Source organism: Nomascus leucogenys, chromosome 6, assembly GCF_006542625.1.
Source record: "Nomascus leucogenys isolate Asia chromosome 6, Asia_NLE_v1, whole genome shotgun sequence".
NCBI classification, from domain to species: domain Eukaryota; kingdom Metazoa; phylum Chordata; class Mammalia; order Primates; family Hylobatidae; genus Nomascus; species Nomascus leucogenys.
The window spans coordinates 76,352,024-76,377,168 of record NC_044386.1 but is presented as its reverse complement, the minus strand read 5'-3'; the positions used below and the strand labels follow the sequence as shown (position 1 = coordinate 76,377,168).

Below are 25,145 nucleotides of genomic sequence, written 5' to 3'. Positions count from 1 at the left end.
ATGTTGCTATTGCTTTTTCTTTTATTAGCTGTATGCCACTGGGTATGGTGCAGGTGGCAGACTAGGCATTGGAGGGACAGAGTCGGTGTCTACCCCAACATTACTTGAATCCATTCAGCATGTGTTTATTAAGAAAGTAGCTGTGAACTCGGGTGGAAAGCACTGCCTTGCCCTGTCTTCAGAAGGAGAAGTTTACTCTTGGGGTGAGGCAGAAGATGGGAAGTTGGGGCATGGCAACAGAAGGTATGATGTGAAAAAGTTATTTCAACATTCTATTTGTCTTTTTGTTTGTTTTAATGCTGGTACAATCTATTGGCGCTTTGTTTTTCAAGGCAACATTTACAATAATCTGCTCAAACTAAATAATGTTAATGACTCATTTGGCAGAAATCGTTTTATGTTCCAATATGAAGGCTTACCCGTATGATTCCTCTGTTGAGAGGAAGAAAAAGTCAATTCTGAGTTTTTGATTTCAAGTACTAAGTAAGCGTTTTTTTGCCCTTCTCCCTTAAATCATCCACTGAATCACATTTGGCATTTTGTGTAACATGCGTGATACTAAAACTGCAAATACAGAGGAAATGGCAGGGGTGAGGAAGAAAGAACACACAGTTGACACGATTTTTTAAACAAATGAACCAAACTCACAAGTTTTAAAAAATTAATGAGAACTACCAGCCAGATTGGAGTAACAGGGGCCTTCTTATTCCTAGGAATAACTAAACCACCATATAAAATATATTGAACAGGTCTGGTGTGGTGGTTCGTGCCTGTAATCCCAACACTTTGGGAAGCTGAGATGGGCAGATTGCTTGAACTCAGGAGTTCAAGACTAGCCTGGGCAACATGACGAAACCCCATTTCTACAAAAAATAGGAAAAAAATTAGCCAGATATGGTGGCACACACCTGTAGTCCCAGCTTCTCGGGAGGTGGAGGTTGCAGTGAGCCGAGATTGCACCACTGCACTCCAGCCTGGGGGACAGAGCGAGACTATGTTTCAAAAAAAAAAAAAGGAAAAAATAATTTGGCAAACTCCAACATCCATTTCTGATAAAAACTCTGAGTAGTCTAGGAGTGAGAGGTCTCTTCCTTTACCTGATAAAGGGCATCTGTGTTAACCTAGAGCTTAGATTGTAGTTAACGGCAACAGACCAAAAGCTTTCCCCCTGAGTTCAGGATTGAGGCAAGGATGTCTGCTGTCACCACTTCCCTTCAACATTGTGCAACAGGTTTAGTAAGTGCGGTACAGCAGTGCAAAGAAATCAAAGGCATCTAGATTGAAAAGAGAATTAAAACTGTCATTTTTGCAGAAAACATTGTTTATGCAGAGAACCTGGTGGTATTTACAAAAAGCTACTAGAACTGATAAGTGAGGCTAACAGTGTTGTGGGATAAATAAAATAAAGTTACTTGTATGTCTATACATATACATATACATAACCAGAAAGTGAAATTTTAAAATACCACTTACGATACCCTCTCCCAGAATTGAAAAACTATGGGATAAATCTGACTCAAAAATGTGAATGACCCTATAGACAGAAGACTACAAAGTATTGCTGAGATAATTTTTAAAAAACCTAAAGTTGTGAAGGGGCATGCTGTGTTCATGGAGCAGAAGAGTCAGTATTGTTAATTTGCTGGTTATCCTCAAATCTATAGATGCAACAGCTTCCCAATCAAGATTTCTATAGAAATTGATAAGCGGAGCATAAAATGTATATGGAGATGCAAATGGCCTAGAATAGTCAAATCGACTTTGAAAATGAGGAAAAGGTCAGAAGACTTGCACTACCTGACTTAAGCCTCATTTATAGTTGCAGTAAACAACATGGTTTGGTGCTGGCAAAAAGGGAGAGACAGATAGATCAATGGAGCAGAATAGGGAATCCAGAAACTGGCTGGCAAATACTGACAAGACGAGTGTGGAAAAATGAAACTAGACTTCTCACAATTTCTAGTGCACAGTTTATACGAGTGCACAGCCAATTCATTGGAGGAAAGATACTCTTTTCAACAAGTGGTTTTGAATAATTGGATAGCCTATGGCAAGAAATGAACTTAGATTCATTCTTTACACTATATCCAAACATTAATTCAAAATGAACCATAGTCATGAATGTAAAATGCAAAACTAAAAAGTTCTGGAAGAAAACATGAGAAAATTTTTTGACTTTAGGTCAGAAAAGATTTTTAGATTGAACTCCAAAAGCATGATTCATGAAAGAAAAAATGTAACTTGGACTTTATAAAAATTATGAACTGTTCTTCAAAAGATACTATGAAGAGATTGAAACCACAAGCTGGGAAAGGATATTCACAATCATATAATCTGACTAAGGTCCGATAGCCAAAATATATAAAGAACTTCTTTCAAAACCTAATAAGAAAACAAAAAGTTTGTTATCAGTAGTCACTATGTTATAGACTAGTGACATTCATATGTTAACACTCCTTAAATGAATTGTTAATTCATAGTGGGGGTGAGGTGCAAACTTTCCTTATAGGGCCAGATGGTAACTATTTTAGGAGTTGCATATGATTCTTTTTTTTTTTTTTTAAACCCGCTAAAATGTAAAACCTGTTCTCAGCTCATAGGCCTTTGAAAAATGGGCTGTGCTTCGAACTTGGCGCAGTATGTGTGGTCACTTTCCAGCCTCTGAGTCAGAGCTGGGGAAGCCCTGTCCTCTGGCCTTGTACAGGAAGGAGGTAGGAAGTGGTGACCTTTTGAGTTCAGGTCTGAATGATTCTCCTTGATTGATTTAACAATTAACTGATTAGGAAGGTGTAGATTGAGAGGTATTTAATACACTGAAAAATGTTTAAGAATAAAAATATATTTCCATTATATTTGGTGACTTTTTTGCAGTCCGTGTGACCGCCCTCGTGTCATCGAGTCTCTGAGAGGAATTGAAGTGGTCGATGTTGCTGCTGGTGGAGCCCACAGCGCCTGTGTCACAGCAGCTGGGGACCTGTACACGTGGGGCAAAGGCCGCTATGGCCGGCTGGGGCACAGTGACAGCGAGGACCAGCTGAAGCCAAAGCTGGTGAGGAGGCGCCGTGTGCAGAGGCCGGAGGCTGCACGCTCCTCACTGCTGCTGTTGGATGGGGGCAGCTTGCCACCATCGTTATGATTTTAAAATTCCAAAGTATTTCCTGTTCTAGATTTTTTTGGTTTTAGGGTTGTTGGTCATAGCCCCATTTACAATTAGATGTTCTTTCTGGTGAAAATAAAAACCATCTTGGTACATATTTCTTTCATGAGCCATTTAAACAGGATAGTATGTGAAATATCCTTTTCTTTGTAATGGTAAATATTGCTTGGGGTCTAAGAAAAATGCTTTGGCTTCTAGAAGGCCCACTGAATTTTTGGGTGCAAGAAGTGAATAAACAGCCTTCATGGTGATGTAGGGTTGGCTCATCAAAGACGCTAATACCTCCTCCTGCGGTTTAGATGCATGTAGTTCAAGTAGATGAAGGTGCTTTCTCTTTTGTCTTATAGGATTTTAGAAATCACCTCTTTGTAAAGGCTTAAAACAGGTACCCCCATAAAAAAAGAATGGCAGTGTTGTGAAGCCAATCCTGTGACAAGCCTTCTTATGTTGTGCTCGGCCAACCCAAGTCCCTTTTCTCTGAAGGTGGAGGCGCTGCAGGGCCACCGTGTGGTTGACATCGCCTGTGGCAGCGGAGACGCCCAGACCCTCTGCCTCACAGATGACGACACTGTCTGGTCCTGGGGGGACGGGGACTACGGCAAGCTTGGCCGGGGAGGCAGCGATGGCTGTAAAGTGCCGATGAAGGTATTTCCCATTCTTGCCATGCCCAGTGCTCTCCCAGCTCACTGCAGTCAGGAGTCCCCAGGGGCCCTCTGGGAAAACACAGCCTCAGAGCCACCATTACTGTCCCCACTGTGTGCTCCTTAGGAGCACTTTAACCTCCTCTTTACCTTCTTTCCAGTAAATATAATGGGTAATTTGGTTAGAAAGTGTGTGGAAGGCCTAGAGGGAATAAAGGTGTTTCATGCGCTATGTGCGTTCTCTTGAGAAGTGGATGGGGTGATCCGGGCACCGTGGAACCTCCTGGTTTCTAGCATGTAGGCCTGTCTCAGGGAAGGGTATCACATGGCTCACACTCTCTCAGTTTACAGTGGTGTGGAGTTGCCACGGCACGCACTTGGGGTGCCAGTGCTTGCTAAAGGGACTGCATCTGGGTTAGCCGGGGCCACCTCAGGTGGGTGAGGAGCAAGAGCAGGGCCTGCGCAGTGCCCAAGTCCTGCAGTCCTGGTGGGGTCGGCGGCTCTGCTCCACGCAAGCCTGGTGGCTCCAGGCAATTTCTTATCTTTGCCAGAATGTCTTTTGCTCTTGTGAATGGGTGGCTGGTACGTGGTTCAGATCCTGCACATGCTGCTCAGTGACCTCAGTGCGTGCACACCACACTGCCGTGTAGCCCAGGTGCTCTGCTGGGTACGTGGAGCCTGGCACTGTGAACATGTCTGCCTGACCTCCTCTCTTGTGGGGCTGTGAGGTTGCAGGTGTGGCACAGGTGCCTCTGGAGCAGACCCTCACCAGTGGCATGCGTCAGAGGCCCCTCCTTGCGGGAAAGAGCCTGGGCTTTGCAATTCCAAGGGTGAGGATGCTGGGCATCAGAGGGGCTGGAGCAGGACGTCCCGATGCCATTGTGGTAGGGTCAGACACCAGGGCCCTACCACATTGTCTCATTTAGAGAATGAAGTCAGTTTTAATTGAGTTCAGAATTGAATATGAGAACTTATGTATGGGAGCAATCACAGAGGTCATGAGGAGCAGCTTGTGGGATAGGGAAAGGGTTGGCTGGCAAGTGTGCAGTGTGGAGGGTGGGTGGGGCCCAGTGCTCTTGGCCATCCCTCCCCTTGCCTGCTGCTCCTCCTCCCACAGGCCTGTGCTCTGAGAGGGCTGGGGCAGGTGAGGAGAGACACAGGGATTGCTGGAGTACGGTGCTGCTGCACAGAGAAGCAAGGCTGGGGGAGGCCATTCTGGGGAGAGAGGCTTGCAGGCCTCACCTGCAAAGCTCCCATTTCTGGGGCCATGTGCTGGGTCCCACCGGGCCACAGTGTGCCAGCAGGCGTGCTGTCAGTCACTGTCCCGCCTGCCTCCTGGGAGTGCTGAGATTAAGTGGAATATGATTTTAAGTTGCACTAATTATTCATCATGGGTACAAGTTTTCAGAATTCCTACTAGATGTAGTTAAATCTCAGTGTGGTTATAGCAGTCGGCAGGGGCCTTGATGCTGTCTGTCTAATTGAACCTTTTACCCTTCTAGATCGATTCTCTTACTGGTCTTGGAGTAGTTAAAGTGGAATGCGGATCCCAGTTTTCTGTTGCTCTTACCAAATCTGGAGCTGTTTATACCTGGTATGCAAGATTCTGTTTGTTTAAACCCCTAAAACCAGATTTTAATCGGGGTATGTGCACCACCTTTTCATGGATGGGAATGTAGCTTCTGCAGCAGGCTATGGTTGTGTCCTGAAGAGCAGAGGCTGCCCAGGAGGCTGGTCAGGGTGGTCAGTGAGATCACCTTGCCCCATAATTTCCATGCTTCCTTTGTGTGCAGGGGCAAAGGCGATTATCACAGGTTGGGCCATGGATCGGATGACCATGTTCGAAGGCCTCGGCAGGTCCAAGGATTGCAGGGGAAGAAAGTCATCGCCATCGCCACTGGCTCCCTGCACTGTGTGTGCTGCACAGAGGATGGTAGGTGGGGGCTCGGTGCCGCAGCACTGAGGCCTGTGAATCTAAGAGGGTTGAGCATGAATGACATGTGCAGCCTTAAAAGGGGGCACAGGCCAGGCGTAGTGGCTCACGCCTGTCATCCCAGCACTTTGGGAGGCTTAGGCGGGCAGATCACGAGGTCAAGATATCGAGACCAGCCTGGCCTACATGGTGAAACACCATCTCTACTAAAAATACAAAAATTAGCTGGGCATGGTGGTGCACACCTGTAATCTCAGCTACTCAAGAGGCTGAGGGAGGAGAATCACTTGAACCCGGGAGGTGGAGGTTGCAGTGAGCCAAGATCGTGCCATTGCACTCCAGCCTGGCAACAGAGCAAGACTGCTTTAAAAAAAAAAAAAAAAGGAGGCAAAGGCTGGGGCTTATACCGTGTCCTGAGAGTCTATCTGCAGTCAGCAGGGCTTTGGCCCTGTCATCTTCAGCCTCTGCTATTAAACCTGTGAATGAGTTCTATTTATTACTTATTACTGGGCTGTGCAGAACAGAGCTAGCAGTCAGCCTGAGACGTGTCCTTAGACCTGCTACAGGCTTGGCCCTCTGCTGGTGTCTGGGAACCTGGGTTTCGGGAGGGCTCCCCTGCTCCCTAGGTGGTGAATGTGGTTCCCTGTGCCTGAACTGTTCATACAAGTGACGTGGTCTGTGCTGAAACCTGCTTTCCTTGTTCTGGAACTTGGTACGTGCCAGGCGTGGGGTGCCCGTGTGATCAGCCCTGATGGAAACCCTGGACCTGGAGTCTCTACCCAGCTTCCCGGCAGACAGCACCTGACACGGCTCGGTGCCGGGGCAGTTAAGCTCGTCCTGTGTGGCTCCTGTGGGAGACGACTCTGGAAGCTTGCTCCTGGTTCCCCCACTGCTTTGCCACAGGTCCCCATCCTCGTGCTGATCTTACTCTGTGTCCTCTTGCCATAATACACTGTAACTGTGAGCAGGAGTGTATGCTGAGTCTTGTAAGTTGTGCTGGAGGAGAATCATGAGCGTGGGGGCGGTCCGAAGAACTCTGACACAATGGTGAAACAGACTTTTCAGGTCAAATGAAGTTTGTGAATCAGCTGACTTGATGATATGGAGATTATTCTGGATTATTTAGTGGGCCCAGTGTAATACACAGATCCTTTAATCAGAAAAGAAAGCAGAAGAGTCAGTCAGAAACGTGACTGTGGAGGTAGTAGAAAGATTGTCAAAGTCTGAGAGCTCTCTACCCTCCATTGCTGGCTTTTGTGGAGGAACAGGGCTGGGGAATGGCGTGGCCCATGGAAGCTGGGAATAGCTCAGCCAGCAAGGAACCTGGACCTCAGTCCCACAGAGAACTGAGCTGTGTCTGAATGAGCAAGGAAACTCTCCCTGGGGCCTCTGGGAAGGGAGACCCATGCGAGACTTCTCACCTGCAGAGCAAAAGGATCCTAAGTGTGTGTTGTTTAAGCCAGCTGGGCAGTGGGGATGTGTTATGGCAGCAGTGGAAAACGTGGGCGCCATCTTTCATTAACATGGCCTTCCCACAAACTGTGGTCCTTGTTAAAGCCTTTGGTGAGTTATATAAGCATGCACCCTTTAATCATTTCATTGAGGGAAGAGGCTCATGGATGAATGAGCAACTTCTGTGGCCTGTAGTGGAAGGACATTGTAGTTCTTGATCCAGAACTTTTTATTTGGTTTATTTAATTCTTTTAAATTTTGAGACATACCACAGTTGGAAGCAAACCAGTTAGAAGTACATTACCTAGAACTTCCTTATCCCAGTCCACATGAGAGTGAGTTGTTGTCCTGCTGCCGCATCCTGAGCTTTTCAATGTGTTTCCCACAAACAGGAAGGCTCGTCCTGCCAGCCAGTTCACACTCCCCCACCCCGCCTGACGCCCATGCCCATTCGCAGCACACTGCCCGCCAGTCAGCTAGCAAGGTGTATCCTCTGTCCCGTGACACTCCCTCAGTGCCTGGCATCATCGTTTCACTTCCTCAGTCTTCCTGGGCCTCTTGCAACTTGACACCAGTTACTTTGTAGCACATTCTTCTGTCTGGGTTTTTTTCTGATGTTTCTGCATCAGATTGTGTGTCTTTGATCGTCACAGTTCATCCTTGCAGGTGACATGCAGTTTGTCCGCTTGCTGATGATGCTCACTACAGTTGCTTGGTTACGTTGTTGTCTGCCATGCTTTTCACTGTGAACATTCTTTGTAATTAACAAGTATTTAGTAGGGACATCCTGAATCTATTTAAATATTCCTTTCTCATGCAGCTTTGAATCAATTCATGTATTTGTTTTATCTGAGTGGGAATCATGGATCCTAATGTATTCATTTTTATAAAGTCTTTTCCTATTTATTTTGATGCTCTAGTTGTGCTCTGTTTGGCTGGCTCTGCCCCCTTTTCTTGTGTCCCCGTTGTCTGGGAGTACTTCCTTGCTCTGGCAGAAGAAGAAGATTAGCCTCCTCTTGTTCCCGCCATGCCCCATGCCTCGACCTGGCCATTTCTCCAAGGAGCCCTGGCGTCTGGAGGAGAATGGCCTTGAGAAGACAAGGTCTGGATGATGAGTGTGCTCATTGCTATTGAGGCATTACCGCTCCCCAGGCCTCCTCAGTGGACAAAGCCAGGGAATAGTAATGTTAACAATAATCTGGTTTAGGTTTGATGTTTCCTCCTGGATCTGCATGTGTGTTGAAAACTGTGAGTTCCCACCAGTATCCCCAGGTTCAGTTTGGATCCACAGGGTTCATTCCAGTTTTCTCTTGGCAACCTTGCAGCTCCTTTCTCTCCTGGTGATTTGGCCACTCCCCCTCTGCGTAACCAGCGTCTCATCCTCCCCTGTGTGGCTCCTCCCCTCTCATGTGGGGGTCTTGGCTGACTCCCCTCGCAGCTAGCACCTGGGTGGAAGCCCTCCTCACTCTCGTGGACTCATTCCCTATGCCCGGCTGCATCTGCAGAGACACCCTCCTCACCTTGTGTGTGCGACACCCACCTCGTGGCTTTAGGACCAACCTGTGGAGAGCAGGCAGGGGCAGGAGACAAGTACACTGCCTTTGACCATGCAGGCGTCACACTTTCCAGACACGCGAGGAGTCTCTGGGTTTGACGATCCTGATGGTGTCTCCAGAGAACATGAGCCTTGTTTCCATCCTGGTCACCAGGGACATTGCCTGAGAATATTTTCCGGTGATATTTCTTGGTTGAGGTCCAACACGGTGCACTGAAAAGTGTGATGATTCTTGTGAATGGTGAATCTTATGTTTAGGATATGAACAGAAACTGCATGTTTTTTTTTTTAATGTTATTTTTTAAATTTATTTCAACAAGTTTTTGGGGAACAGGTGGTGTTTGGTTACATGAATAAGTTCTTTAGAGGTGATTTCTGAGATGTGGGTGCTCCCATCACCCAAGCAGTGTACACAGTACCCAATGTGTAGTCTCTTATCCCTCACTCCTCTCCTACCCTTTCCCCCGAGTCCCCAAAGTCCATTGTGTCATTCTTGTGCTGTTGCATCTTCATCGCATGAGAACATATGGTTTGGTTTTCCGTTCCTAAGTTACTTAGAATAATGGTCTCCAGTCCCATCCAGGTTCCTGTGAATGCCATCATTTCATTGCTTTTTATGGCTAGTAGTATTCCATGGTGTATATATACCACATTTTCTTTATCCATTCATTGATGGATGGGCTCTGGAGCTGGTTCCATATTTGTGTAATTGCAAATTGTGCTGCTATAAACATGCGTGTGCAAGTGCTTTTTCAAATAATGATGTCTTTTCTTCTGGGTAGGTACCTAGTGGTGGGATTGCTCGATCAAATGGTAGATCTACTTTTAGTTCTTTGAGGAATCTCCACACTTTTCCATAGTGGAGCATGGAAAATGCTTTCCATCACAAGGCATTTTCACAGGTAGTTTGTTGTTAGTTTTTATCGCCCTCTAGTGGGGGAAAATCTCAATGTGTTGTACTGGTTTCTGTTCCTACCAGCAGTATATGTTCCCTCGTCACCACATCCATACCAACATCTATTATTTTTTATTCTTATTTTATTATGGCCATTCTTGCAGGAGTGAGGTGGTATCACATTGTGGTTTTGATTTTAAAAACATAGATTTTCAGGTGGCTAAGTCAGGAGTTCGAGACCAGCCTGACCCACATGGTGAAACCCTGTCTTTACTAAAAACACAAAAATTAGCTGGGCATGGTGATGCGTGCCTGTAAGCCTAGCTACTCAGGGGGCTGAGGCAGGAGAATTGCTCGAACCCGGGAGGCGGAGGTTGCGGTGAGCTGAGATCGCACCACTGCATTCCAGCCTGGGCGACAGAGTGAGACTTCGTCACAGTGGTTCATGCCTGTAATCCCAACACTTTGGGAGATGAGGTGGGAGGATCACTTGAGCTGGGGAGGTTGAGGCTGCAGTGAACCGTGATCATGCCAGTTTACTCCAACCTGGGCAACAGAGTGAGACCCTGTCTCAAAAAAAAGTATAAAAAAACAGACTTTTCCTTTTCTGTTTCACATGCAAGAGCAATTTGAAATGTTAGGGGTATTGCTATCTGTTTTAATATTTGATGGATTTGGGATGTTCGGGATATTGCTATCTGTTTTAATATTATTCTGATGGAGAACTGCTGCTGTTCATGCCTAGTCCTGAGAACTAACACTGTTGGAGGCTTAAGACCAGAGTCCTGTGCCTCTCACTAGAAGAGGCCTGGTGGCCAACAAGGGCTGTGGAGAGTCCTGGGAAGTACACTTGCCTCTTTGGATGTGTAATTAGCATGTATTCATGTTTAGGTCATACATAAAGCGGACATACACGTCTAGGTCATATGTAAAGTTGACAACTAGGTCAACGCCAGCTGAAGGGCAGGGAGCGTTGGTACTGTGTGTGATGGGAAGACGTTGGCAGCCATGCATTTGTTGGCCCTAGTATACAGGTTCTGATTCTAAATGCACTTCATTCAGGTGAGGTTTATACATGGGGCGACAATGATGAGGGACAGCTGGGAGACGGAACCACCAACGCCATCCAGAGGCCTCGGTTGGTAGCTGCCCTTCAGGGTAAGAAGGTCAACCGTGTGGCCTGTGGCTCAGCACATACCCTCGCCTGGTCGACCAGCAAGCCCGCCAGTGCTGGCAAACTCCCTGCACAGGTGAGTCCAGGCAGGTTGGGTGGGTCGGGGGCAAGCAAAGTGTGCTGCTGTCACATGCTGCATCCTGTCATTGTGTGTTTACAGAGGCTTCTCGGTGAAAATAATTCAGGCTCAGTAAATGTTAACCAAACAGTGCAGTTAAGAACCTTGATATTTGGCTGGTTGTGGTGGCTCATGCCTGTAATCCCAACACTTTGGGAGGCCGAGGTGGGCAGATTGCCTGAACTCAGGAGTTCGGGACCAGCCTGGACAACATAGCAAAACCCTGTCTCTACAAAATTAGCCGGGCATAGTGGCATGCACCTGTAGTCCCAGCTACCTGGGAGGCAGAGGGCTGAGGTGGGAGGATCACTTGAGTCTGAAAGGTCCAAGCTGCGGTGATTGCACCACTGCCCTCTTATCTGGGTGACAGAGTGAGACCCTGTCTCAAAAGAACCTTAATGTTCATGCCAGCCAATATTCTGTGTGTACAGTGTGTATCACCTTCTATATCTTATAACCCACACCAAACTGTTCCACACCAAACTGTTCTGACAGTACATGCCTCACATTTCTTAGTAAATATATTCGTATAGACTAATTTTTTTTTTACAGTCAAACTGGACAGAATATTATTTTAAAAGCAGCACAGTGAGGTTTTGCAAACCAAACTCAGACACCATAGTGCTTCTCTGTTTTTGAAACAATTGTTTTCAGAATCCTTAATGGATGCCACACTGTGGCCCCCCTGTGCCTTTGGTGCCTGAGGGGCTGAAGGCCGTTTCTGTGTTCCAGGTCCCCATGGAGTACAATCACCTGCAGGAGATCCCCATCATCGCGCTGAGGAACCGCCTGCTGCTGCTGCACCACCTCTCCGAGCTCTTCTGCCCCTGCATCCCCATGTTCGACCTGGAAGGCTCGCTCGACGAAACTGGACTCGGGCCTTCTGTTGGGTTCGACACTCTCCGAGGAATTCTGATATCCCAGGGAAAGGTATTCGAGTGGCAGTCTTTGCTGTAGGGGAAACTGGTGTCTGCAGTACATGTAACCCAACAGAATTCCTATACTGGGCATAGAACACATAGAATTCAGCTCATTCAGCAAAATGTTCACCGAATGCCTCCTGCATGCCAGGCTCTGTTCTGGGTACTTTATATCAATGAGAAAACAGACAAAAATCTCTTCCTTTTTGGAGTTTATATTAAAAGCAAACAGTAAGATGCTGTACCTGTCCTTCATAATCTCTGCCTCTCACTGCTCCAGAAGGATGAGGTGGGGCCTTCATAAACTAAGCCTTTGTTCCTGCGGTCCTTCTCTGCCTGCCTGGCCATGTGGCATTATGGCAAGTCCCCACTGACACAGGAAGGCCGGCGATTGGGCTGTTTCTCTCATGATGTCCAGCAGAGGGGGCCAGGAGTCACAGATAGCTTACCTCGAAGGTCCATGCCTGAATGTGTAGAGATGGCTGGCCAAGTGAGAATTAACAGGTGGTGAGTAATACAGTCATGAGTGAGGGCATCTGAAAGTCCCCAGGCAGGTTTTGACCTGTAGATGTTGCTAATAATTGGAGCTTTCCAGAAGTTGGGTTTCTGGCAAGCAGCTTGACAAGATGATCTCGAAGGGGCTAATTACCGTATGGTAGGGGCATGTCTGTATAGGGAAAAGTTATAGAATTAGATTGAGGACCACTAATCCTGATTGTGATTCTCTAATGTATTTTGATGTCAAATATTACGGCCCATTCTTAGTGATTTAATCAAATTGCGACGTTTTGGAATCCTGTCCCAGCAGGTTACTTTTTAAAGACTGGCTTTGTTTCCGCTTGGCTAGAACGATTTCTGCTGAACAGGACTGGTACATTCATTTTACTTTCACGTGTGCCTGAGGGTGGAAGTGGTCAGGCTTGTGTTTAATGGAAAGACCATCTCTCTGATGAGAGAGGCAGAAGAAATCGTGGGCAGGTAAAATGGATAGGATGGATAGGAAACGTAATTTCAATTACTGTTCAATAATAAAAAGCAGCAAATGATTAATTTTACCTTCTTTTTTTAATCCTTCAAAGTGGTGATGATAATAGGCAGTGCAGAGGAAAAAAACCTTTCTTTGTAGGGAGTAGAAAAGTGAGAGACAGGGCACGTCCCACCTGGCCCTGTGCGAGTGTTGTGCAGGCTGTGAGCGGGGCACGGGTGGGAGCTGGCATGTGGTAGGAGAGCGCTGCGCAGCAGCATCTGGCACCTGCTGGGGCTGCAGGAGAGCAGGGGAGTGCTGAGGGCATCTGAAAGGTACCTCTGGTCAGGGAGTGTGCAGGCAGCCTCAGTTCTGGTCCTCGGTATGGTGAGGATCGGCCTCAAAGAGTGGGTGTTACTACTCCCGGTCCAGAGCACCAAAACGGACTCTCCAGGAAGGTGGGCGGGCTGGTGACTGGGAGGAGAGGGGAGTGCTCCTGTGAAGGGGGAGCTGCACTGAGGTCCAGGCAGGGCCCGTGGGAGCAGGATGAGTCTGGGCTGTGCGAGAGGCATGGGGCTGGGGTGCCTCCAGGATACCCTTTCTGGGTCTCCTCTGGCGCTTGGGGCCCTCACCTCCTGCCTTCAGGGCTTGGAGTTCTTAGGCTTTGAGCTGGGCAAGGGCTCAGCCTCCACTGAGGGACCCTTGTACTCCCACAGCCCACCCCTAACTGAAAGAAGGCACGATTGCCTACTGGGCCAAGAGAGCTGAGACCCCTGTTGACCTGTCTCCTCCCTTTCCATTGGCACGACTGCGTGCTGCATCCTGTGCCCTTTCCCCACGGGCATGGCCGACCTGCTCCCTCCTGGGGAATGGCTGGGTCCTCACTGTGGTGCTCATGTTTGGCCACGTCCTGCTGTCTTCACCCCAGGCACTCCCAATTTCTTTTAGTGTGATCACAGCCAGGACCTTGTTCCCCTCCCTGGTCTGTCTTCTCTGTCCCGACCCAAGGTCTGGCTGGCTCCACGGCGCTCCCTGGCCCTGTGACTGCTGTGTGGCAGCCAGTGGTTTAACATCAGTCCCTGCCACTGGTGGACTTGATGTTTGGCAGGGAAACCTTGACTTCGAGACCTGAGTCAGAGCAGGTGCTTGCCAGGCCCAGCCCTCCCTGTTCTGTGCCCTGTGTGTGCTGGGCTCTTCCAGCCTGCAGAACACTGCTGGGTGGAGGTAGTTTCCTGAGGGACCTGCCTCTTGCCTGGCCATTGGCACTACCTGCCCGGCCGTCTGTCCCCATGCGCTTCAGTGCCAGCCTGTTCCCCTGCACCCTCGCAACTTGAGAAAAGGGAACTGGCAGTTTTCTGTCCTTAGGAAGGTCTTCAACACTGTTTTTAAACAAAATTATGTGATGATTTCTTCAGGAGTGATGCTTTCCACATCAGATTCTAAATTTTGTCTGTTTGATGTGTTTTAGGAGGTGGCTTTCCGGAAAGTAGTACAAGCAACTATGGTGCGCGATCGTCAGCATGGCCCCGTTGTGGAGCTGAACCGCATCCAGGTATGGCCCCGTCGTAGAGCTGAACCACATCCAGGTAGCACATGGAGATTGCTCTCCGAGTCTGACAGCCTTAGAAGTGACGCTTTCGTGGGTGCCTGGGCCGGGATGAGAGCGCTGGTAGCCTGCCATCCCATGCATCCCAACTTTAAAGAGCAGGTGCCACCTTCCTTTTTGTGGGCTTCCTGTATGTGATGTGCTGGGGCTTCCAGGAATGTCAGTGTGTTTCCTTTTACAGAAGTAATGAAGATTTATGTCAGATAGTCCAAAAGCACAAACACAAGTCAGCAAGAACGGGGAAAATAAAATCAGCCCTCTTCCCACTGCATGATGATAACCGCTGCTGTTACATTGGGAGGTGTGTGTCTGTTTGTTATAGCCAAAGCAGGATCACTGCCTTTTGAAATTTGCTGTGCTCCTGCCTGCCATGGAATAGGGTCCTGTGGGGCTGCTTGTGTTTGGCAGCTGCCTGCAGCCTGCTCCTCTCTTGCAGGGGTGTGTCCTGGTTTACTCTGTCAGATTTCTCCGATGGTGCTGGGGAACTGTGCCCACTTTTCTGTGGTACAGGCAGGGCTATTTGGGTGTGTCTTTGGTCACCCCTTTTGTTAAGTTCTGAGAAGTGGAGTGGGTCAGAGTCCCAGTGATAATTTGATGATACATCCGATTATAGGTTATAACAGTTCATGTTCCCACCATCCTCACACCCTCCTCACCACTGGTAGTTTTCTTTGCCAATTTCATAGGCCAGAATTACTAATACTGTCTCGTGGGTAGTAATCAAAGAAACGACAAGTAGACCATTTCTAAATTTACACTGCTTCAAGTGTATATAAACTCACAGTTAAAAACAATTAATTAAAAACAAAGAGGAGCCTTGGCCTCTGATGATGATAGCGTGCAGAACTTGACATTTAGTGCTCAAATGAAACTGGCCTCGCCTCTTGGATCAGACACAGCCATGAAGAACAAATTCTTTGTTCCTGTACCTTCGTATTAACACATGATTTTTACCCTGATGTTGATTACATAACTAGAAATGTTTTCAGAGTTATACTTGGGGGCATTTTGAATTAAGACATGAAACTCTTGTCCTTTGTTGGACAGCTCATGTGACCACATTGATGGAGCTGGTCTCTTCACTGACGTCAGAGTGTTTAATGCTAAGCTGTACGTCAGTCATGTCCTCAAATAAATAGATTGTTTAACTAGGTTCATAAAAAAGCTTTTATTTCCCTACCTTGGATGATGGCTTCGGTTTGCTGTGCATCATAAACATTATAGCTTGTAAGCAAGGCCAGCTGATGGCTTCCGCATCGTCTAACCCCTGCGATTGAGTGCGCCTCGATTTGCACCTCCCTCAAAACCGCACGCAGACTTTTTGGGCCAGGGGCTGTCAGGGTGGGTGTTCAAGCCTGGGGGGCTCTGGGAATCAGTGAAGTTTTGATAAACTAGGATGCAGATTAGGCACCCTTGTTTCTGTCTTTGTATCATCTGAAATTGTTAAGAAGTCATTACATGCTAAGCACCTCTTTCTTACTCATCTTGCCATCCCCAGCTTGTGTTACAAAAACGTTCAGTATGCAATTGAAAAAACAAACTGGGTAAATGGCAAATAAATTTATATTAGTCCTTGGTGGTAGCTCATGCCTGTAATCCTAGCACTTTGGGAGGCTGACGTGGATGGATTGCTTGAGCCTAGGAGTTTGAGACCATCCTGGGCAACATGATGAAACCCCGTCTCTACAAAACATACAAAAATTAGCCTGGTGTGGTGGTAGGTGCCTGTAGTCCCAGCTACTTGGGAGGCTGAGGCAGGAGGATCGCTTGAGCCCAGGAGGCAGAGGTTGTAGTGAGCCGAGATCATACCAGTGTACTCCAGTCTGGGTGACAGAGCCAGACACTGTCTCAAAGCAAACAAAAAACAACAACTTATATCAGGCCTTTTTTTTTTTTTTTTTTTTTTTCGAGAGGGAGTCTTGTTCTGTCACCCAGACTAGAGTACAGTGGCGCGATCTTGGCTCACTGCAACCTCCACCTCCCAGGCTCAAGTGATTCTCTTGCCTCAGCCTCCCGAGTAGCTGAGATTACAGGCGTGCGCCACCATGCCAGGCTGATTTTTTTTTTGTATTTTTAGTAGAGACGGTTTCACCATGTTGGCCAGGCTGGTTCCGAACTCCTGACTAGGTGATCCACTCGCCTCAGCCTCCCAAAGTGCTGGTATTATAGGCATGAGCCACCGCACCCGGCCTTTTTTGTATTTTTAGTAGAGACAGGGTTTCACTGTGTTGGCCAGGCTGGTCCTGAACTCCTGACCTCAGGTGATCCACTCACCTCAGCCTCCCAAAGTGCTGGGATTAATAGGTGTGAGCCACCGCACCCAACGTCAGGCCTTCTTAAGAATCAGATAAACACCCTTCAGCCTAGTGTGCAATGTGGATTGACGTCTGGGGGCTGCTCTGGCTCAGCCCTGGCCCCGGGTGCCAGAGGTGGCTCCTTCCCATTCAGGGTAGCATGCCCCTCCCGAAGCGAGGAAATTTTCTACAGATGTGGAAATAGAAGTGATTTTCTGCCTAGAAATGAACATGGAGAAAAACATTGTATGAATTCAGGGTGTGCACAGGACGCCAGTGCGGAGCCAGGAAGGATGCACAGGCGCTTCCAACCTGCCACCCCATGGCCGCGATGATGCGCTCAGGGCACGCCTCCCAAGAGGATGCCATGGGAGGGGCTCTCACAGCTGTCTGGATAGTTTCAGAGACTCCAGAACACAGGTCATCTTACTGGAGGGTTTTGTTTGTTGGGAATTTTATTTAGTTTTATAGCAGGATCTGAGCATCACTACATAAAAACTTTTTTATCCTTAAAAATTTATTACAGAGTTATTGCATGCACATTTCTGAAAATTTAGGGCGTTCAGATTAAAGACAGTTAAAATCATCTGTGTTTCTACTGAGCAGAGAAAGTGCTGTCCCGCAGGAGCCTGTCTCCTTCCAGCCTCATGGCTGCTGTTTTCTGCAGCCTCTGAGTGCAGACAGCCACTACTAGTGGGTGTCGTTGGGGAGGAGAGGCAGCCCCGGGGGCTTTGGGGAGCTGGGTGCACCTCTCCTCTCACGTGGCCACCGTGACATAGGGCATGTCCTGTTCTTTTCTTGTAGCCTAGTCTCCTCTGGGCATGATGGAGCCTTAACAAGCTGCTGCGAGTTTCCAGGAACTCGCATCTGTGAACACTAGCCGTGTGTGTGGCACGCAGACAAGTTCATTCTACAGGCAGCTGTGGCTTCTCTCATTCTTCTTGTATTTTTAGTCTTGGTTATGGCAGCCTGTGTTGTAAGTTGTTTAAACTCAACTTTATGTGAGCTAATGGTGAAGAGAGCTTCACTGGAGGGGTTATCAAAATACATTCTCAGGACCATTTTTTCTTCAATTTTTCTTTTTGGCATCCTTCCAGACTGGGCTTCCCAGATGATTCTGACACACAGCCTCAGCCACCTGCCCTCCGATGTACCGAGGTCCTGCTGCGGCGGGGGCCCTAGGGCTCCTGCCCTGGTGTCTTTGGGAATTGGAGTCCCCTGAGCCTTTGGTAATTGTAGCTTAGGATGAGAAGGATGGGCAGGGAGAGTGACTGCCTGTGTTGGGGAGGCTGAGTGGCCCCAAGGCTTGGAAGTGGGATGGGTGGAAGTAGATGTGGGGAAGGGCTGGTCCCGGCTGAGGCACTCACTCACTGTGTCTGCTTCAGTCTCAGGGGCATTGGGTTGAATCTTTGAGTGCCGGGATTCTGTTCTGGTCTGCTGGGAGAGCTGCTTTTGGAGTTCCTGGTGTCTTATTTCATGAGGTCGTGGCAAGATGGTGAAGTAGCAGCAGTGCATAGGGTGTGAGGATGGTCCGTGCCAGGGTGGTGCTGCCGGGCCGCAGCTGTGGACGTGGTGGTGGTGTGTGTCATGTTGGAAGGTGTTTGTTCAGACACACTAGTCCTGGGGGCTGCTGGGCACATCACTGGCGACATGCCCAATGGGGTGAGGCAGCGGTCTCGGGTGTTCAGAGTCGAGCACCCCAGACGGCGGGGTCTGCCTGGCATCCATGCAAGCAGGTGTGTAATCAGGGAGGGGCCCATGCACGGTGCCTCCTCCTCGTGCATTCACCAGCGCCGCATATCCCCGGCTGTGTGCTTCCTGCTGTGGCAGTGGCCTCACGCTTGCTTGCTTCTTCCTCTCCAGGTCAAACGATCAAGGAGCAAAGGCGGGCTGGCCGGCCCCGATGGCACCAAGTCTGTCTTTGGGCAGATGTGCGCTAAGATGAGCTCCTTTGGTCCCGACAGCCTCCTCCTTCCTCACCGTGTCTGGAAAGTCAAGTTTGTGGGTGAGAACTTGCTGCACACTGGAGCACCTGTGTCCCCGGCGGTGGTCGCCTGAGCCCACGGGGAGCACAGAGGCCACGTGGTGTGGGAGCATTGGGGCTCTTCACACAGGACTGTGTGAGGGGACTTCGAGTGGCTGCTTCTCCCCTGCAGGTGAATCTGTGGATGACTGTGGGGGCGGCTACAGCGAGTCCATAGCTGAGATCTGTGAGGAGCTGCAGAACGGACTCACGCCCCTGCTGATAGTGACACCCAACGGGAGGGATGAGTCTGGGGCCAACCGAGACTGCTACCTGCTCAGCCCGGCCGCCAGAGCACCCGTGCACAGCAGCATGTTCCGCTTCCTGGGTGAGCTTCTCGGCCACTTGAGACTGTGTCGCTGTGGCCTGTGCCTGCTCTTGAGTTAAAGTGTACCATCTGTTTGAGGAGTGACAGTAGATATCTTGAATATCTGCTTTTAGTTTTTGAGACTGTTACCAATAAAAATGACTTTTAGGGTGAGGTGCAGTGGCTCACGCCTATGATCCTAGCACTTTGGGAGGCTGAGGCGGGCAGATTGCCTGAGGTCAGGAGTTCAAGACCAGCCTGACCAATATGGTGAAACCCTGTCTCTAGTAAAAATACAAAAAAACTTAGCTAGCTGTGGTGGCATGCACCTGTAGTCCCAGCTACTCAGGAGGGTGAGGCAGGAGAATTGCTTGAACCCAGGAGGCGGAGGTTGCAGTGAGCTGAGATCATGCCATTGCACTCCAGCCTGGGCGACACTCTGTATCAAAGAAAAAAAAAAGAGAAAAAGAAAAGACTTTTAATGTTGATCGTGCCTTTCACCAACATTATGGAAGCGAACGAGGTGCTGTTGACTTCCGTGCCTAGCATTGAGGGCCTGACGGTGGTGGACCCGTCAGAAGCTCTGTGCACAGCTGCAGGCCCTGGCAGAGCCAGCCCCGGCCATGTGCTGAGGACTGGAGACTGCCTCGGGCACTCAGAAGATGGGAGATTCTGTTTCTGCATCTTCAGTGTTTATCTGAGACTTGGGATCAGAGTAGGGTGAGGTCTTTGCCATTAGCCAGTCCCTCCCTCCTGTCCCACTGAGGGTGTGCAGGGTGTCCTTGGCTGTGTGTCCCACCACAGCCAGCACCTCCTGGGCAGGGCTGTAGCTCCCTGGAGGATACTCCTGTGGGGAAGTTCCAGCTCTTTGCTGTCATAAGAAGAAGAATTGGCCACTGTGTGGCTTAAACTAGTGTGCATGCAGAAAGGACGTGAAGAGTTAGAGGCTTATAGGCACAAAAGGATAGACTTAGAGCAGGACAGGTGGTCTTGAGGAAGGGCCTAGACCTATGATTTGGGTGTTGCTGCTTCAGAAGGCTCTGAGTCCTCAGTGTGGAGCGGCTGTCAGTGGCGTGTGTGAGTGAGCGGGAAGTTTTGTCATCCTTTTCAAGCGTCCTCTGTCACTTGTGTCCTGAATGATCAGGTGTGTTGCTGGGCATTGCCATCCGAACCGGGAGTCCCCTGAGCCTCAATCTTGCCGAGCCTGTCTGGAAGCAGCTGGCTGGGATGAGCCTCACCATCGCGGACCTCAGTGAGGTAACTCCCTGGGGCGGCAGGCAGGGCCTCTGGGGTCTTGTTAACAGGCACAGTCTGTTCTGCATGTCCAGTCAGGCTGTGAACGCTGGCCTAACTCGGTGCCCAGGTGACACAGAGGCTGCTGGCTGTGGACCACCTTTGAGTAGCAAAAAAAAAAAAAAAAAAAATAGACCATCTATTTTCTGGTGTTTTGTAACATACACTGTCTTGTCAGATAAGGAAGCTCACTGCCTCCCCTGTAAAGAAGCTGAACTTTTGGGCAGTTGGGAGCCGCGAGTCAGGCTTGCACGGGAGGCTCTGTCCTGGGGCGACCACAGCCAGCTCATTCCCCATGGCTGTGTCATGCCTCGGCTGCAGGGAGGGAACCCTTGCTAGCCAGTTGCTGTAACTTTCTCGGTGGTTAGTTTTAAGCATTTGGCTGAATTGTGAATTCTTCGTTCAGCTCCTTGGGTGAAGTACTCTCTCGTTGCTCCTCTCGTATCTTGGTGTGTGCTGTGCACTTGCAGCCTCAAGATGCACTTGAGGCTGACCCTGATTCCTGCTTGACAGAGTGTGCTGGGTGGACTGGAGTCTGGGATGGAGACAAGCCCTGAGTCGACACATGGGCTTTCTTTTTCTCCTTAAAAGGTTGATAAGGATTTTATTCCTGGACTCATGTACATCCGAGACAACGAAGCCACCTCAGAGGAGTTTGAAGCCATGAGCCTGCCCTTCACGGTGCCAAGCGCCAGCGGCCAGGACATCCAGTTGAGCTCCAAGCACACGCACATCACCCTGGACAACCGCGCGGAGTACGTGCGGCTGGCGATAAACTATAGGTTGGTGGTCATCTGTCTCTGTTGCATTGACATAAATAGCAAAAGTAGCAGAAAATGGTTGTTTGGACATCTGTGTTTTTCAGGAGTGTCATACACAGTAAAGTAATGGATTTGACTCCAACTATTGCGGATCTGTGGGTATGAAGCTTATTTTGTGATCAGGGTCAGTATTTATTACTCTGACATTCCTGGCTCTAACCAGAATACCAAGATCAACAAAATCCACCCATTTGGGTCACTGCACCTGGAGAGGCCATAGTTTTTGCCCCTGTATGCTTTCTTTGTTGGCTTCCCTGGGACAGGGCTGTGTCTGGGGCTGTCTCAACCCCCTCCAGGCTGCTTGAGTGACACAGAGCAGCCTTTGCCAGGTGTCCAGGTGTGACTGTGCACAGGCCTTTGGGCACCGTGATTCAGGCTTGGCAGGTCATTACCACCACCCACAGCTTCCACTGCTTGTCCCATGTCCCCTGGAAGCACCTGAGAGTGTCTGGGTGAGGCCCTGTGTGGCGGGTGGGCCCTGTGGGCTCTCTGGTGGGGGTAGTCCTGGCAGGTGTCCTGGGCGGTGCTGTCCCCCGTATCGTGTCTGCTGTGGGTCAGCACAGTGTCTCAGGCCTGGGGCGGATGCACGTGTGTTTCCCCTCTTGGTGCTGGCTTCTCCTGGGGTGTCCTGTGGGTACTGAGAGTGGCGTCTTGGGGTGTGCATAGCTGTAGGTGGTCATTAGGCTGTACCCCGTCTGCCGGATGAGATGAGCCCAGTGTCGGGAGAAGCTCTGCAGCGCCGAGCTGCTAAGCATGCTCATGCCATCTGGAGCTGCTCCTCTGTCCTCCCAGCTGGGAAGTGTGCGGCCACAGTGCTGCATGCCAAGGATGGGTGTGAGCAGCATAAAGTCAGTGTCACTGAAGACAAGTGTAAAGTGAGCTTTTTCTTCCAGACTCCATGAATTTGATGAGCAGGTGGCTGCTGTTCGGGAAGGGATGGCCCGCGTTGTGCCTGTCCCCCTCCTCTCTCTGTTCACCGGCTACGAACTGGAGACGATGGTATGCCGACACTCAGGTGGGGCTGCCCTGCAGCTGCCTTTTGCCTGCTGACCCACAAATCAGTGACAGCAGTTAGAGTCAGAACCTTGCCCTGTGTGTTGACTGAAGGGAGTGCACTCTGAGCGCGTCCCTCCACCTGCCTGCAGGAGGCTGTGTGCGGGCCCACCCAGAGCCCCCAGACCTTTCCCCGCCCCAAACACGCCGTGGTGTAGAGAGGGAGCGTGATGGAGTCTTGCGGAAATGCCAGGGTGGGAAGCATCACGTGGCCCTGACAGACATCCTCCCGCAGGTGTGTGGCAGCCCTGACATCCCGCTGCACCTTCTCAAGTCGGTGGCCACCTATAAAGGCATCGAGCCTTCCGCATCACTGATCCAGTGGTTCTGGGAGGTGATGGAGTCCTTCTCCAACACAGAGCGTTCTCTCTTCCTTCGCTTTGTCTGGGGCCGGACGAGGCTGCCCAGGACCATCGCCGACTTCCGGGGCCGAGACTTCGTCATCCAGGTAGGCTTCTGGCTGGGCTTGCCAGCCCTGGGCTAATGTTGGCCAACGGTGGCCGGCTTCTCACCCACAGTCCTGCAGCACATGGAAAAACCGGCCTCTTGAGTCTTCACAGAAATGAAAATGGAAAACATCCAACTTCTCTGATGTGAAGGCTCAAAATGTTACGATTATGTGTTTTGGGTACCATTACCTATTTTTTAAAAATGTATCTGGCCATCCCCAGAATACATCACTGCTGTGTCAGCCTGCTCTAGATTTCAAACACACGTAAAGCACTTGTTCAGTTATCTGGTCGAATTAGGTGAGTCACTAAGTAACATGCTACATACCGAGAAAAATGAGGCCGCTCGCTGGATTGAGAACAAGGGTTTTGCTTTGGGTTCCACCTCTGTGGGCCAGTGGTCAGAAACAAGCTTGATGGACCTGCCAAGTCACTGAGAGGGGATGGCCTAACGCCCCCACTCTCTATTGGGACCGTATCCAGCAGTGCCTGGGCGGATGGATCGATGGGGTCCACTGTTCCCAGCATGTGCCCAGCACAGCCTGACCTGCGTCTCTGCCAGGGTTAGAAAAGTGGCCGTCTTTCAGGGTCACCTTGGAGAGCATGCATAGTTTTTTATCTTAGAAGTTCAGTAATTCTTAGTTTTTGTCCATAATTCTTGCTGTTTCCTAGTATCTTAATCTGTAGGGGTCAAAGTTGGGCTGGTCGACTCACGAAGAGCTCTCCTGTGGTCATGTGCCTGGTCCTCCACCAGCCAGGCCGCCCCGCATCCACAGGGTTGGTGTGGTCCTTGGGCCCTCTTCCTGGGATGACCATAGAGAGCCGTCATCTCCATAGTGAGGTGCTGTTTCTTACTCCAAGTTCTAGGAATTAATTGCTCCTTGTTACTCCTAAAGGTGGTTGGATTATGTTTTCTGCCGTTTTGTTCTTTGTGAGCACGAAGAGTCTAATGGGCACAGTAAAGTAGACTGCAACAGTACTCAGTTTCTGATCACTTCGTATTTCTGCTCCACAGGTGTTGGATAAATACAACCCTCCAGACCACTTCCTCCCTGAGTCCTACACCTGTTTCTTCTTGCTGAAGCTGCCCAGGTATTCCTGCAAGCAGGTGCTGGAGGAGAAGCTCAAGTACGCCATCCATTTCTGCAAGTCCATAGACACGGATGACTACGCTCGCATCGCGCTTACAGGAGAGCCGGCCGCTGACGACAGCAGCGACGATTCAGATAACGAGGATGTTGACTCCTTTGCTTCGGACTCTACGCAAGATTATTTAACAGGACACTAAGATGGGGAAACGTCCTCGTGAAACGAGAGCCTGAGCCAGGCAGCAGAGCGCTCGCTGCTGTGTAGACTGTAGGCTGCCTGGTGTGTCTGATGAGAAGCGTCCGTCCTCGAGCCAGGCGGGAGGAGGGGGTGGAGAGACTGACTGGCCGTGATGGGAATGACAGTGAGAAGGTCTGCCTGTTCGCGTGGAACACTGGTTGCTCGACTTCCAAGGGTCTTCTCACCCGTAATGCTGCATTACATGTAGGACTGTGTTTACTAAAGTGTGTAAATGTTTATATAAATACCGAATTGCAGCATCCCCAGAATGAATAAAGCCTTTTTACTTGTGGGTGCAATTGATTTTTTTCTCTCTCCTTTCTTTCAAGTGTCGTGAGTCGTCTTGATTGTATATTGGAAATACCTGTGTAACAAATCGTATTATAAATATTTCAATTAATTTTACTCTGAATTTGTTTATTAAAAGCCTTTTGAACATGAAATGATTAGTATTACTTGAATGCATCCAGAGGATATTTAAACCAAAATGAAAAACCAGAAGGCCATTTGGTGTCCCCTCTCCCAGGTGTCCCCTTCTAGCATATGCATTATGTCATCTGAATTGAGGCCTTTCTGTGAACAGCATTATAACTTCTATCATGGAAAGTGTACTATATATAATGTTTGTGTCATGTATATGCCTAAATTTTAATTATCTATAAATAAAACATCTGTCATAAAAGTGTAGGCTGAGCTTTCTTAACCAGTTAGACTAGCACCAGTGGATATACTACAACCAAAAAATCAATTAGTTCTTGTTACAGCAGTAGTTAAGATTTCAGCCAAGTTTAGATTTTTTTTTTTTATTATTACAAAAACCAAACTCAAGTCACAAAGAAGTGATTAGGAGAATGGAAGTTTCCACGGGACCAGCTGGTGGCAGGGGCTGAAGGGCTCTGGAGCCTTCATGGTTTCCTCAGACTTCCTCCCCAAGCCCCATCTGTCTGCACAGCCTTGGCTTCTGCTTTCATTGGCCTGGGCTGAGAGTCTTTGGTCCAGGCAGCCATGGTACACGGTTTGGGCTGCTTGTGTATGGCACGCACTCTGCTAAGGGTAGAACTGAGAACAGGCTAGGAAAACTGGCTGGCAGGTCTAACGCATTAGAGCTTGAGCTGAACACTATCAGATTGAGGCAAAACTATGTATTTCACGTTGGGAGACAGT

The 25,145-nt window shown here is 49.1% G+C and overlaps 1 protein-coding gene across 9 annotated transcripts in view; it reads left to right on the top strand.

Moving 5' to 3' along the window:
* HERC2 (HECT and RLD domain containing E3 ubiquitin protein ligase 2) overlaps positions 1–24,663 on the top strand; it is a 213,383-nt gene extending 188,720 nt beyond the window's left edge. For 7 of the 9 annotated variants that reach the window (XM_030814468.1, XM_030814466.1, XM_030814471.1 and 4 more), the window contains 15 exons: positions 29–243; positions 2,872–3,049; positions 3,641–3,802; positions 5,301–5,392; positions 5,592–5,731; positions 10,696–10,883; positions 11,658–11,855; positions 14,278–14,361; positions 18,573–18,714; positions 18,866–19,060; positions 20,184–20,296; positions 20,924–21,114; positions 22,047–22,152; positions 22,442–22,654; positions 23,671–24,424. In XM_030814468.1, the coding sequence (XP_030670328.1) occupies positions 29–243; positions 2,872–3,049; positions 3,641–3,802; positions 5,301–5,392; positions 5,592–5,731; positions 10,696–10,883; positions 11,658–11,855; positions 14,278–14,361; positions 18,573–18,714; positions 18,866–19,060; positions 20,184–20,296; positions 20,924–21,114; positions 22,047–22,152; positions 22,442–22,654; positions 23,671–23,943 (2,490 nt within the window). In that variant the 3' untranslated portion in view covers positions 23,944–24,424. Of the gene's footprint in view, positions 1–28; positions 244–2,871; positions 3,050–3,640; positions 3,803–5,300; positions 5,393–5,591; positions 5,732–10,695; positions 10,884–11,657; positions 11,856–14,277; positions 14,362–18,572; positions 18,715–18,865; positions 19,061–20,183; positions 20,297–20,923; positions 21,115–22,046; positions 22,153–22,441; positions 22,655–23,670 lie in introns of all 9 variants that reach the window. The other 2 variants (XM_030814467.1, XM_030814465.1) reach the window with 1 other exon arrangement.
* The last annotated feature ends 482 nt before the right edge of the window (positions 24,664–25,145 follow it).